Source organism: Neltuma alba, unplaced genomic scaffold, assembly GCF_004799145.2.
Source record: "Neltuma alba isolate B1F8T4 unplaced genomic scaffold, ASM479914v2 tig00012717_pilon, whole genome shotgun sequence".
Lineage (NCBI taxonomy): Eukaryota > Viridiplantae > Streptophyta > Magnoliopsida > Fabales > Fabaceae > Neltuma > Neltuma alba.
In genome coordinates, this window is record NW_021637143.1 from 1 (window position 1) to 15,628 (window position 15,628).

At 33.6% G+C, this 15,628-nt stretch overlaps 1 protein-coding gene across 1 annotated transcript; it reads right to left on the reverse strand.

The window, feature by feature from the left end:
- Positions 1 to 128: 128 nt before the first annotated feature.
- LOC114730204 (sterol 3-beta-glucosyltransferase UGT80A2) lies at positions 129 to 9,568 on the reverse strand. Its single transcript, XM_028917235.1, is given in 12 exon segments — positions 129 to 218; positions 220 to 240; positions 242 to 274; positions 1,294 to 1,424; positions 1,776 to 1,953; positions 2,054 to 2,111; positions 2,266 to 2,329; positions 2,997 to 3,167; positions 4,624 to 4,735; positions 6,188 to 6,427; positions 6,872 to 7,053; positions 9,112 to 9,568. Coding segments are annotated over 12 exon segments (1,461 nt in total). The 5' UTR covers positions 9,293 to 9,568.
- Positions 9,569 to 15,628: the final 6,060 nt, after the last annotated feature.

A 15,628-nucleotide genomic window follows, 5' to 3' on the forward strand; every position in this document is an offset into this window, starting at 1 on the left:
AAAATCTTACCACAGCCTTGCAGCGCAAGAAAGCCAATCATGAGAAACCCTTATCCAATAATATATTGATCCTTGGTTCTGACACTTGGGAAAAAGCAATACGTAGTCCAAAATAAGCAAATAAACTATCATCTGGAAGAAGAACGAAATAAGCGATATCCTGAAGCAATTCCAAGACCCCCCCATCCTTTATTGATGATGCCTCTCTGTCCAGTTTTTCTCCAGTGCTTGCACAATTATTTTATTGAGTCATTTTTTCTGGCCCTTCAACAGGCTGTAATAAGAAGGCAACAGTGACAAGCAATGAGGTAAAACAAGCCGATTTCTCTTTATTATCAAGCAGGACATTAAACCTGCACATCTAATCTATTACTCGCAAAAGAGCATTTGCACAACCAAAATCATTATTTTAGAGAGAATATACAAACATCAAAAAACAGATGGCAGAAATTCAAACAATGAAGTACTTTATAAAAAATACTACCTCTGGTCCTTAATACAAGACCTTGTTTGACTTTTACTTTGGTCCTAAATATAAAACCCTAATCCACTTTGTCTTTTATATTTATGCATTTTTTTTCAAAGTAGTCCTTCTAATAATAGTAGTTCTAGTCAATACACTTGATTAACAAGGATATTTTAGAAAAGACAACACCTATTTATTACAAATAACTAGTTTAACTTATTTCCTTAATATTCTCAAATTAGTCAACTAGCTCTTATATTTAGAACAGGAAGTAGTACAAACAAAATAATAAAACATTTGATAAACGAGATTTAAAATTTGTCAGTACTTCCATGACACTATAGGATGGGAAAAAATATATGAAATCAAGCATTCCCCAAATCAAAATCAGAAGGCGACTGACTAGCAGTGGCTTTGAAAATAAATCATATGATGCCTAGTATTTGAAGAGAAAAATGTAAATACTCAAAAGTCGAACCTTATCACAATTACCTCAAGATTTGCAATATAATTTCCTTAATTTTTCAGATTCACAATTCAAAATAGATCAGAAAAAATAACCAGATCGTGCTCTCATTGATAATACTAGTTCTAAGTTCCTTGATTCTAAGAATAGAAAATACAATTTAATTTGTTATCCCATGTATTACAGCAGATGGAAGCAAGATAACATTTGATAGATGCTTTGAGGCACCTTGTCATCAGAATCCATTTTGTTACCCACAGTAAAAATGATGAGTCACCAAACCATATTCTTAAAGCTAGATTTAGCATACAGAATTCATGTACGAACCAAAGGCATAAAAAGTAAACATAAGAAGACTCACCAGGCTACCAAATCCAATATAAATGGGCTTGTCACCAGCTTCAAGCCATTTTACGAGGGATTCAGGAGGTTCATAGTTTGATGCAAGATCGAGGAAGCAAAACCCAACCACATCAATTTTTGGTCCCCAATCTGCCAACCAAGAAAAAACAGTAAAACATCCAAATTGCATATCAAGAGACATAATTCAACCTATCACAAAAGTTCTGAGAAACATCCTCCTTTAATGCAACTATTGCCAGTCAAGAGAATTAGATTTTTCATTACATTTAACCACAAAAAGAGACCAATGAAAATAATGAATATATATTTTAAGTTAATTATTTTTATCATAAAGAATATAAGCATAACACAAGGCACTAGAGTTATGAAATGAAGAATTCAAGAAATCTCCACTACGATATGAAACTGTATCTATCAAACTCCGAATAAAATAAATGACTTGACATAAAAAGCAGTAAAACTGACACCTAAAACAACCACCTTTTGGTTTAGGAACAAGGTGAGGGCTCCATATATATGCATGTGGAACATCAGTGTCAGAGCCTTGTGAACCACTCAAATACGTGACTGGTCGCAACTTCAGCTTTTTCTTCCTAAGATCATTAATCATGTCGCGAATTCCCAGCCAAATCAATGAGTCGACAATTTGATATGAAAGCTGAAGGAGTTACAAATGATCACTTTTGAGTGAAACAAGAGGGCAACAAAAATAAAAGGGATGAAAGGAGATGATAACAGATATGAAATAAATAACTCACCCTATAACCAGCTTGTTGCTTAACACGGGACAAAGGATGTGGAAATTCACTGGTTGGTCTGGAAGGAAAAGGAAAAATACATATAATGTGGATTTAAATCCCCCAACAAAGCTAAAACCAACGCAATCAATAGGTAAAGAACATGAATGAATAACAGTAGACTGGAATAACTGGATGAAATTGTGAAACAAGATTACATAGATGAGACTTACGTCCATGGCATAGTGAAAAATATATGTATTGGTATTTTCAGTGCTTCTGCCACGTGGGTATGCCCTAAAGATTGGCATCACAATTTCAGACAGGTCGAAAAATATAATTAACCAGCAGGCAGAAAAGGCACAGTAAAACAAATAAAAGAGCAGTATAGAAACAGCAACCAAAATTACAAAGTAGAAGCAGAATTAGTCCATAATAGCATGTCCAGCGGAGATGAGAAAAGAAATTTGGAAGCCACCAAGATACAAGACAGCATGGCGTATCATCTAATGACTAAAGTTGGAATATGATGAGAAATAAAGTCTATTGGTGGAGCTCAAGGTCTATTTCTGAGGCAGATTTTCCAGACTATTTTTCATTCACAGTGATAAAAGAAATATTTTAATGGATATGGAATTATATAAACTAGAAAATTTTTAGATGTGTCACGTCTCAAAAATTCAAAGAAATACTATGGAAGCTTTCTTCCATAACCAACATTCTTCTATCAGTTATCAGATTGAGCAAGTAAGACAAATTATGCTTTTAGCTAATGAAGAGTTCCATCAGTGGAGCACCTTTAAATGCAAGCATCAGGGCAAGCATTCGGCCCAGATTGATAAGCCTCTGCTGTATATATCCCCTTATTCAGAATCAATGAAATATACAAGAATGTTTTTTTACTCCTCTCTACGTGCACAAATTCAACCCGTCGTATTTACACGTGTTGATCAAGAAAACATACCATATGCTGGTGGATTGGCAATAATTGCATCCGCTTTGAAGGAGACACCAGAATCAATATCAGGTTCCTTACAGGCTGGAAGCAAGGAGTTAACGATCTCCTTGATTTGATTTCGCTGAATAGGTATGTCAGAAGGTCCTGATGGAAGGAAGCCCTTATTTTTAACCATATCTGCTCCAGAAAGGAAAATGAAAAATAAAAATAGAAAAACAATTATACAGAAGGCTATAATCCCATGATCTGAACTCCAAAAGCACTGTTTTAGACCATTTCAGGAAAACAAGCTTCTTTCAAGCAAAAGAGTTTGCCACTTAGAAAATGAGTAGGGTGAAGAAAACATATTGCACAGCCAATTCTTTGTAAGAGTAGGCATCCAGTTTTTTCTTAGCTATCCATAACTTAGAAGGTAACGGTTACAAAATCATACGGGAGTTGACAGAGCAGGATTTACAATGATTTAAGATACACATACATAAAAGATCAAATAATCTGATAAAGATTAGGTCTCATCAAGCACCTCACTTCTTGCCATTTTCTTAAGTTTTTCTTGCAAATCATAAGGGTTTCTTATCCTTGCCATTTCCTCTAATGATAATGGAAAACAAGACTTAGAGGATAGACATGGGGAATTTTAGGGTAAAAGCAAAAAGCATACAACATCCGTTTCAAAACATCTACCGTTTAAGGTTATGCATACAATTTATGAAAGCTATTAAATGATCTAGATTTATAGTAAATTTTGGTTTTAATTTGTTTTGGACTAAAATATCCTTAAATAATGGAGAAAGCAAATTTGAGATCAGTGGACTTATGATTGTTGTAATTAATGAAGGATAAATTTGTACAAAAATAATTAATACTCAATGAAATTTTATAACTTTGAAAATAAAAAACCAAAACTTCAAAACAGATATTTTGAAACGGCCTACATTGCCGAGAAAGTGATTTTCGCAAAAATTAGGAGCAGTTAGAAATTGATTGTCCTGACAATGGCCTTGTAGCCTAGTGGTATGAGAGTTTCAAGTTATTGGTTTGATCCTGCTTGTAACCTCAGGCTAACAGTGCCTACCCCTTTAACTCTGTGTGTGTGTGTGTGTGTGAGAAGTGGTAAAGCAGTCCCAGCCGCCTACATCTAATCAAAGGAGTTAACAAAATAAGCACCCACAAGCACAGCTTGCACAAAAATCCCAACCGCAGTTTGATCAACAACAGGACAAAAAATTCCATATAGTTATGAGAACCCAATGTGAAAGATCTAACAAATTAGACTGTTTTGCAAAACTATTGCATTAAATGTCACCAAAAAAAATACAATTTCATTTTTAAAAAAAGGTAATGCACAAACATGCACATGTATATGCACAGATGGACACACTATTGAGGTCAAAAGCCTCAATAGGATGATATCAATATACACTTAAGCCCACTTGTTATAGTGTAAGCAGAAGCCCAAATGCACCATATATAGTAGTGCTTTGAAACAGGCTGAAACAGAGGTTCCTCAGAAGATACCCTTAAACCAGTTTCGACAACAAGCAAGAAGCCAAAACAAAATGAGCAGGAGGACTGATAAACAACGACTACTCAGATAATTTAGTAGAAATGTACATGGGTTTATGGTACATACAACCAGCAAGGACTTTTGGATCACCGCCTAACGGATAAAACTCCAAGCCAGCTGTCAGGACAAACTCCTTAAAATTTGAATGTGTAGCTAACCTAACACGATGACCATAGTCCTGCACATAAATGCATATAAGAGCCTCAATTTTAACTCAAAGAATCTTCAATGGAATTCAAACTTTGAAACTTCAAAATTCAATCAACACATTATTTTTTCTAAGATAGTTATCCGAGCAATTGACACATCGTTTCTTCTAACATGAAGTCTGAACAATTTAATAAACAAAAACCTTTCACTAACAGAAGTTGGAGTAGTGTATCAAAGTATACTTAATAGCAGTTAGCTGCTAGTTAACACCTTTGTGCAAGGAAGGAAATAATACCAGAGAATTAAACTGGGTAGCAGAGAACCCCTGGTGCAGCAGTTAGGGGAAAAAATGGAGTAATTGTATTTTAAGTTGTAAAAGCTGAGCAATAGTCAAGACAGCATACTGTATCAGGCACCCGTTTTCAAGCAAAGACTTTTAAATACCATTAAGACATCAAACACCCAGTTTCATTTCTAAACCCCAATCTAAATTTTTTGAAAGTTTGAAATGCTATAATGCAGCCAATGCATGTAGATCAGGATACTACAACGAGGGCTGACTAAAACCTATAAGAGAATTGAAACAAAATAAAGTTAAGAGGAAAATTTTGCTGGGAGGATAATGAAAATGAGAAAGGATAATTATGTCTGCATGCATAATATTTTTTTCCTTCTAATATGGTCTTTCCCCTTGTAAACCAAGAGAATCACAACAATTTCTTTAATCTGCCAACTAGGATGACTACTTAGCCTTGACAATCTACAAGTGACATACACCAAATTTTATGTTGTCATAGTCTATGAAGCAGCATGATAGATAAGATATAAAGAATAGAAGCAACGTTTTAAAGCATGAAAGTTATGAAAGAATGACTGGACCTTCATACTGCATGTTTTCAGAGTGAATGACACCTGGAAGCCTCTATCAATCTTCTCTAGGTGTTTTCCTTATGTTATTTCCCCATAACAAAATAAAATATCTCGCAACACATGCCCACATTCAAATGAAGCTCAAAAGAGGCTCCAAGGAATTCCATAATCACAGAAAAAAACATAAGGCTATGGCTTTCAGACCGGCCACATTTTCATGACACCACTAATAATTATAAAGCAGCTTGCAATATTTGGAAGTATTCAATATTTTAGCACATTTTTCCAGCAAATTCAACAACAACAAAAAATTATTGCCAATTTTATTTTTGAATTTGAGAGGACTCCGGTGAAAATATGTTGATGTGATGTGGTTTCTTTATGTTCTGGATCTTTGTTACCAGCTCTCCATCTTGAAACCCAAAGGCTAAGCCTTCAAAGAATCACCACTGGTACCAATGTCGCCAGTTGATGTATGGTGCTTTCTTTATTCAATAAAATGTGTTACTATGAACAGAACTTGTTTTTGTTTTTAACCATCGGGGTTGGAGTTTCGCCACCCCTAAAAGGGGACAAGCAAAAGTTGAGGCATAATGAATAGAGTATGTACCTGCAATCGTTTGCCTATTGCAATAAATGGTTGCACATCACCACGTGTACCAACAATAAGCATTACTATCTGTAATGGCGGTATGTATTGAAGGTCTGTTGCATCAAGCGAATCATCATCAACTACATTATCTGCATGTTTGGATTGAGCCCTGAGGGCTTCAGGTTCTACATCTCCTGGAACTTCAAATTCTACAGTTCCATCACCCTTTACAGTAGCTATTCTGTTTAACAATTTAAGCTGCACAATTATAAAATTTAACTGAGGGTTCATGCTGATAAGCTTAAAATATAAGATGATGATGATAATGATGTCAAAAAGAGCATGGTGATTGTTGAAAACTAACATTGACCACTTTTTTGCCCAAAACATTCATTAGGTTCCAATCAGTGAAATTTTTATTGGCCAAAGAATTCCTACTTCCTCACAAGAAAACCAATTATGCTTAAAAGAAGACTGTCAGAACTTGACTATTTAGAATATCCAACTGTTCTATAATGATTGAAGCAGATACATGGAATCAAAGTCAGCCTATTTTCACTTTAGTTGGTTTAGTTATTAGGTAGCTATTCTTAGGTAATAAAACTGCTACCATTAGTCTTTAGAAGTGGGTGACGAAAGAATGCTTGGAAACCAGCATATGGGGTGAGGGAAGGCAAAAGTTTATAGATCACAGTAAATTACCTTCTCTTGGACAGGAATTTTGTCATCAAAAATTTGTGCCGCATCCTCGGGCCGTAGATGTCTCTGTCTCTCTGTTTTGGATCTTTCCAACTTAGACTGGCTTGAATTTGACTCCAACTTATCAGTATGTGATATTCCTATAGGTAATGTGCTCACTTTACACAACCCTCTCCCAGAAATCCCTGAGCAAGAACAGTAAACATGAGTACCCTAGATATAACCCAGAAATGAGCAACAAAGTCAAGGCATCAAACATAATGTTAAAAAAAGTAATTGTGATATGATAGAGTGCGATTGACAGAGAACCTCACAATAGGTTAGTTATAGGAAGTAGGAATTAATCTACCAACAAAAAGGAGAGAAGCAGTTTCTGATAAACTTTCAAATAAATGTAATAGACAAAGAGGTCATGACACCCATATCAGGCAACCAACGCTTAATCTATGTGTGTTGCACGTAAAGAAGAGAATCTATATATCTATATAGTCTATAAAAGCTATAGAGAGCCATTTGACATATGAATAGTAACTAGCTTGTGTTAGGCTCTGCGCATAGCACAGGCCCCACATCTAGTTAATCATAAAAAATGTTGCAAAGAACAAAGATCATTACTGATCCGCAACTAGACTGTCAAGAAACCACAAAATCCTGGAAGGATCAAATACCAAGAAAAGCCTGTAGAAGACATGATGAAGTTAAGAGGCAAAGAAAATGCAAAATCCAATAATAACACAAACACACACAAAACAAGATGACGTAACTAAGCGTTGATACACTAATAATCAACTATTTAGCATAAGGTGACCATGATTCTAATAAAGCACATTTCAAAATGACATAAGTATCCATACAGTCATTTAATCATTTTACAACATGCCAATGATAAGATAAAAGGATATCATATAATATGAGTTGTTTGGGCTGTATCTATTTCCACAATTTGCTTTTCATTAAACATTGATGGCCAAGCCTCCAACAATTTTGTGGTCTCACAACAAATATCTGGCCCCCCCTTTATTTCATAAAAGGAATGAAGGCTTAAAGTTCAATATTTTGCACGCCAGAGAATCTTGTTGAACACTTGAGATTTCCCTAAAAAGCAACGATAAAACATTCCAGGTACTTATATAGCTTTTGACATTAAGTGGCCAAACTAGTCAGTAAATCCCAACTTGGATAAATTTATTTTGAAAAATTTTCAATACAAATTACGATGGAGTAGAGTGAGACGGCATCACTAACAAATGTCAGTGAGACTAAAATCCACATAGCAGCTCTTAGAATGCTTCTGCTCTCGGAATAAGATTTTTCATTCAACCAAAAAAGGAGGAGAAAAAAGATGCGTTTCATATCACTGAAAGAATATAAAACTTTTTCCACCATGAGATACGTGTCTAAAGATATCAGATTCCTCAAAGACAATACTAAACCTCGGATTGTCTGTTACTTCTACAACACACGCACACGCAGAAACATAAATACATTAAAGAAACATGCATGCATGCGCATGCGCGCGCGCGCACAACAGCTGTAGTCCTTTGCTTGGTTCCTAGGAAGTTGAATATCCTTAATTTAACAGCATTACATCCACAATGACATTTGTGAACCCTGTTGACTTCATTAATCCCCACAGTTGACTACTTATGTGACAAGGAATTGGAATTTGCTTTGTGCTTTGTTCTTGGGAAGTCGGATAACCTAGCGTATAATCCCGCCTATTATGACTACAAGTGGCTAATCTCAGTATAACCCGCAATGTTCATAGCAAAATAAGTGCAACTGCCGGGGTGGATTACAGTGATAAATAATCCATTCGACGAAATCCCAAAGGTTCTTAATGACCTTCCCCGCGAGAGGTGCGCTTGGCACGGCAAACAAGTTAGAATTAAATAAGCCCATCCCGTCTCCCACGTATTGATTATCTTTGGGGCAGTTGGTCCGTGATATTCCAAAGCCGCCAACTTCAAATTTTCAAAGGATTATTTCGATCGGATTTTGCCGGTCGTTCAGTTTTCTAGAAATCAAGTAAGAGGTAACTATAATTAATGACATAGAACTTCTCAGGGGAAAAAAAATCTTAAGGAATCTGTTATAATGTAACCAAAGTCCATTGACTAATGGTTGTCTAGAGACAAGTCCAAATGCAATTTTCTTCTGTTGTTCTTAATTTACAAAGCATAAACTCAGGAGACGAAGGAGGAGGAAGAGAAGATGAGTCCAACAAAGATAATTTTACAAACCAGAAGAGCTACTGCCACCATTATCAAGTGAGGCACCATTAGCGGCATCTCTACTACCATCCATTCCAATTCCTTTGCTACTTCCACTCCCAACACCATCAGGCACTTCATGCTGAACTCTGACCGAGAGATCGCTGGAACTGGAAGAAGAGCTCCGGCGTTTTTCCTGCAAGTCGGCCATTACGAGGGCCCCCGATTCCGATGGAATCGATGCAGATCGAAGGAGAGACAGAAGAGGAAGCGAGAATTCAGAGAAGGAATCAGTAGAAAGAGAAAGAGGGAGGGGGTGGTGAAGAGAGAGTGGGGGTGGGAAAGTGCAGAAAAGAAGAGGGGACACGTCCGCAAATGCGCGTGAATGTGATATTTAGAAAGCGCACACTCGACATTCGCAACCGCTGCATTCGAATTCGATTCGATTTTTATTTGGATTTTGGACCCGATGTAAATGGGAGGCAAACACCATCGTCGTGTCGATCTTCGGTGCGGGGAAAATCATCGCGTCATTGTCTGAACAATTTGCGACTATTTCCGATTCAATTCTTTTCCCAAAGGAAAAGAAAACATAAATAGGCATTTATTTAAATATAATAGATATATAAATAAGACGAAGAAGAACTATTCAACTTTAAAAAATTATAAACTATTAAGTTTCACTCCTTTTATTGATGAAGAGTTGATATTAATCATAATCAATAATAAAAATGTTTTGATGAAATAATAAAATGTAAGGACACAAAAATGTCCACAAATTTATAAATTACTACTACTTCCGGTCCTAATTATAAGAGTTAATTGACTAATTTGAGAAAATTAAAAAAACAAGCTGAGTTAATTATTTGTCCTAAATAAGTGTTGTCTTTCCTAAAATATTCTTACTAATCAAGTGTATTGATTAAAACTATCATTGTTAGAAGGAATACTTTGAAAAAAAATATAAATATGAGAGAAAAAGTGGATTGTGGTCTTATATTTAGGATCAAAATAAAAGTCAAACATGGTTTTATATTAAGAGGTAGTACAATTTAAAACCCATTGAATTAGTCCATTAACTAGTTTTAGGATGGATCATCTGAGTTAGATTTTTTCTTTTTTCTTTTTTATTAAACCTAATATAACTTCATCTTCAATCCTAAGAAAATAACATTGTGTTATATTTGTGATTTAGTAACTCTATTTTCTAGAATTTTTTTGGTTTATACCTGAATATTTCATTTACTTATTAATAATGCCTTTTTATTTAAGTATTATTCTTTTAAGAGTCATATGTGAATATTTTATATATTTTAGTTAAATTATTTGATTTTAATCGTGACTAGTCTGATTCTAGGTTAACCATTAATCCTTAAAAATCCATATAAAGTGATTTGGAATTAAATTATGGCAAAATTATATAAATACCCCTTAATTTAAAATATAAAAAATGAAAATGCAAAGTGACAATAATAGTTTAATATTTCTTCTAGTCCTATTTATAAACTTTAAATTTGAAGAGGGGTGTAATCCATTTCATAAGCTTTAATTTAGGTTTGTTTTAACATGTATTTTTTTATTTATTTTCACCATTAATTATTATTCTCTTTCTTTACTTGCACACTTTCTCTTATTACATTTCTCTGTATTTTTTCTTTTATCATTTTTTATTTATTACAAGAATATTTTTGGAAACAAAAGTATTTTTTTACATATTTATTATTTTTAATTAATTTTAACTAATTATTCATTATAAACAAACTGGTTATTTGAAGTTATAATAAAGATAAAAGGGAATAAGCAACAACTTCAACTCAATAAATCACAACAATTAAAGCTGTGACAATTGAAATTAGTTGTGCAATGATTGTGCGGTGATGAGTTGGATTGGATCCGTGGTTGTTAAATGATGAGTTGGTTGTTAAAATGCACAAACAAATATTAAGAACAAATTAATAAAGTTGTGGAGGAAGACATTCATAACTTTCAGAATTCAGAATAGTTTAGAGAGTTGTTTAGATTATCATTTGAAATTACTATTAAGCATATTTTATGTAAGTCGATATAGAACTCTTTTTGTATACTTACCTTATATTCTACAAATTACAATTGAAAAACTATTTATAAAGCATTTTGAATAAGCTTTAAGAACATAATAACTAAGGGGAATTAAAAAACATTAGCTACAGCATAATGAGAAGTAAAAGGAAAAAAATGAATACAAGTCACTTATGGCATATTCTCCCACAACAACAAAAAAAAACACTAACAAAAATTTTCAATTTTGCATTTTTTTCCAATTTTTTTTATATATTTATAAATTATTCTCATATCTCTCCCTTCTCCCTTTCTCTTTTCAATAAGAATTAAATAAAGGTGAATTTGAAAAATAATTATTAAATATATTACAAATGACTTATATACATTTAGGATCACAGCTCCCCACAAGTGACTTTCATTTAGAACTAGAGCAATATCAGTTGCAACTGTAATTTGTGCATTATGACTGGAGGATAAAAGGACCAGTGATGGGAATGCTGATGATTCCAGTAAACGAAAATGTCTGTGTTGGACTTCTAGTCTCCTGTCTTTCTGAAATAGAAGCTCAATGTCCAACAAACAAGACATGAAGAGTGACCGCAATTTTTTGCGTCTGCAAATGCAAATATGGGTTACCCCTTTTCAGAATTAGAATAATGGGAGCGTGAAGATCCTGATTGAGTATGAGAAGTTGAATCGCTCTCATTGTTGCATTTTTCATCACCTTTTTCATGAGGTGCAATCTTTTGACCTGCAAAAAGATTACTTTCGAAAAAAACCATAAGGAGTCCAAACCAGACGATACAAAGGTAAGATTATATGGTTTTCTCCTTGTAATATATAAAAATCCAAAGGGAAATACAGCTAGTCAAGGAAATGTAAGAATCAGAATGAAAATGAAAGCCAAGTGATGAATCAAACCAGAAAGCCTAAGAAAGAGAGCTAGTTAAAAGAGATGTTGTGGAGATTCAGAGGTATGTCCACAAAAAGGATAAATCTCGGATGATGTTCAAGTGATGAGTCTTGAAGTAATTAGAAGTCAGGAATTTGTTGTTCAGTCTTTAAAAGTAGCATTTCATCTTCAGAAGGGATCTTCGTTTTCCGCAAAAATTGCCAAGAAGTGGGTAAGATATGAGGGGAGGAATTAAAATGATGCGCTAGCCATTTGTAACAGCCTAGTGTATCGCCAATCCAAACAAGCTTGATCCTCTTGTGTAGTCGGAGAATGGGATGAACCACGTAAAAATTGTACAAAAAACCAAGAAGACTTCTGTTCCAAGAAAAAGAAGAGCGCGGCAGTATAAAGCCGGATACTTTAGTTTTACTAATTTATTTTATTTGTTTCGCGTTAAATTTATATAACTGTCTAATGTGTATAATGTGTAATATAAAATTGTTTTGATTTAAATAATTATACTAATTATACCCTTTATTATAATATAACAAACATATATCGTTCTTATTTTTTTAAAAAAAATAATTTTTTATGAGGAGGACTTTTTTTTTAAACCTTATGCAATATACTAAAACCAATTAGAATAAAATTAATAATAAACTACATTGTCAAATCGTTGGGAATTCGTCTCATTTGCCAAATAACATCCAAAAAGAAGTGTTTAGTCTGAGTATAAAATGAAGGGCATTTCATTTAACGCAGGAATAAAATAAACAGAAGGATAATAAGCAGCACTGCAAGCAAATTCGAAAATGAGTCCTAATGATCCATAAAGTTTACTCACATTAACCTCTCCAATTTTACATATTGATCCAATCTATGTTTGGCTCGATGGAGGGAAGGGGAGGGGAGGGATTTTAATCAAGGGAAGGGGAGGGGAGGAAAGGGGAAGGTAGCTACAAAGGGGAGGGGGGGAGGGGGAAGGGAGGGGAGGGATTTTAATGATCTCCTGTTTGGATTGATTGGAGGGGAGGGGAGAGAGCAATTTTAATAATACCTTATTTTGTTCTAATAAAAAATTGACTATTTTAGCCTCATAAAATTTAAATGAATTTTCTCACTTTTTATTTTGTTAAGATATAACTATATATATATAATACAATTCACTAATTTTGATTTACAAGATAGAGTCACACACTTATAGAATATCAAGACAAAAACTCACAAGTGATAGATTTCAATCAGAGAAAAGACCTTGAAGGTGAAAGAAAATACCAACGGCCTCTTAGAATTAGAAGAAGAGAAAAAAAGTTTACAAATGCTTACTAATTTTGGAGATAATTATCTTAATAACCTCTTATTAGATGCTCAAAAGAACTCTCTTATGTAGAAATGTTTATGACAGATTAGAAGTTAACAAATCAAAAGGGTATATAAGGAATTAAAATATCATCTCTCGTCTCCCCTCCAAAAAACCTCACTTTTGGAGGGGAGGCTAGAAGGGAAGGGAAGGGGAGAAAAACCCCTCCCCTCTTTAAAAAATATCTTAACCAAACGAGGGGAGGGGAGGAGTTTCCCTCCCCTTCTAAAAAATTATACCAGCCAAACAAGAGGAGGGGAGCAACTTCCCTCCCCTCCCCTCCGAAAACCCCGTACCAAACATAGCGTTAAGGATCGAAACAAGGCACCATGGAGGTGGCCAGTTAACGTGAGTGACGCCCCCATCTCATTGAAAATCCAAAAATTTTTGTCGCATGTGCCTTTTGAGTGTGCTGTTTCAGATTTCTACCTAATGAGTTGGTCAGGTGTGGTTAGATGTTTCTGTGTGTCTGGTTTTAGGGATGGATGTTGACTGCATGAGTGGACCATTACGCTCCCTCGAAGGAAAAAGTGATAACTTTAATTTTAAATGAGGTTACGTAAATAATTTGTAGACACAGGCACGGGTTAGCAGAGCACTCACGGTACACAGAAGCATACCTGTTTGTAATAAAATGGGTAGATGTGTGCCCTCAGAGGTGCATTGAATAGTATGATATTTTTTTTTAATACATTTAATATCTTAATCTTATTTTTATTGGTATATTATCCGTTTGGTACGAGAAAAATGGAGAAAAAAAAGAGGAAAAGGAAGGAAAATTTTTAATAAATGGAGTTAAAAAAATTTAATTAATTTTTATTACTCTTTTATTTTACATTTTTTATTAAAATTTTATAATTTCACTTCTTCAATTTTTTAAAACGAGCTCATGAAAATTTTCTTTTCCATCCTATTCTCTCAATTTCTCTCATACCAAACATAGTATAAATACAATATTATAGTCTTATTTATAATGTATCTAGCACTTTAAGGATTTAAGTGTTGGATGTGATTAAAAATAATATCAGGGTATTAGATGCACCAAAAACATAAAACTAATGTAGTGAATGCACCTAAAAAATAAAATTAGAATGCTGGTCGCTAGATACATATTATGCCTGATAGTTTTGGCATAATCTCTTTTATTGTCCTTTTCATTTTTTTTAATTTCATGCTTTTCAACTTTTGCCTCTCTATTTTTCTCAAAAAAATTTCTTTTGTTTTCTTTTCAACTAAGGAACTAGTCGCAGTGTCGCACAAGCCATCTAAAAGAAAAGGAAAAGTCATAAAAAGAATTTCAAAGTTATTAAATCTGAGGAAAATGACATAAAAAAGAAGTTGAAATTTGTAATATTTCAATTCAAGTATCTAAAAAGTTAAAATCATAGGAGAAAAAATAATGTCTAATATGATATTTTGCAAATACAGTCAAATGACTAAAATACCTTTGTATCATTTTTTAAAAAAAAAAAAGCTATCAAACTTGTTATTATTAGTACATTTTTTATTATTGATTATTCAACATTTGTTATTATCAGTTCACAACTCGTTAATAAATAACTTTTTATTACTAATACATTTCTTGTCATTTATTATTTAACACTTGTTCTTATCAATTCACAACTTGTTAATAAACTTTTAGATATAAGAACATTTTTGTCATTTAACTACATTTACAGAATACCATATTACACGTTACTTTTTTTTTTTTTTAGAATTTTGACCTCTTAAGTACTTAAATTAGAATACTACAATTTTTAACTACTTTTTATGTTGTTTTTCTTTAAATCTCACATAAGGAATTCTTACAAAAATATGAAAGTACAAAAAATATAGTGTCCTTTTTGTTTTAAATATAAGACTTATTTTGTATTTACACTATAAAATAAGGCTTATATTTAAAAAAATTATACTATATTTAGGACTGGATGAGTAATTTTTAAGTTTTTTGGGGTTTTTATTAAAAAAAACTGTGTAACCTTTGTCTAGGGATTCATGACCAAAAAAAGGGAAAGTATTGGGGCTAAACTCAGAAGTTACTAGAATTATAGGATCAAATGCTTACTTTCCCCAAATGAATAGGAAATGCAATTTGAGGGCAGCACGAAGCCACTTCATGGCAGGAAGAGAGGACACGTGAGACAGCCAGGGTCTGATGGATGCGCTTCGGTAGTTTCCAAGGGGCCAAATAAAAAGTAGTATTTTAATGTTAGTTATGCGAGCCTCGTATAAACCAGAATAAAATAGTTTAA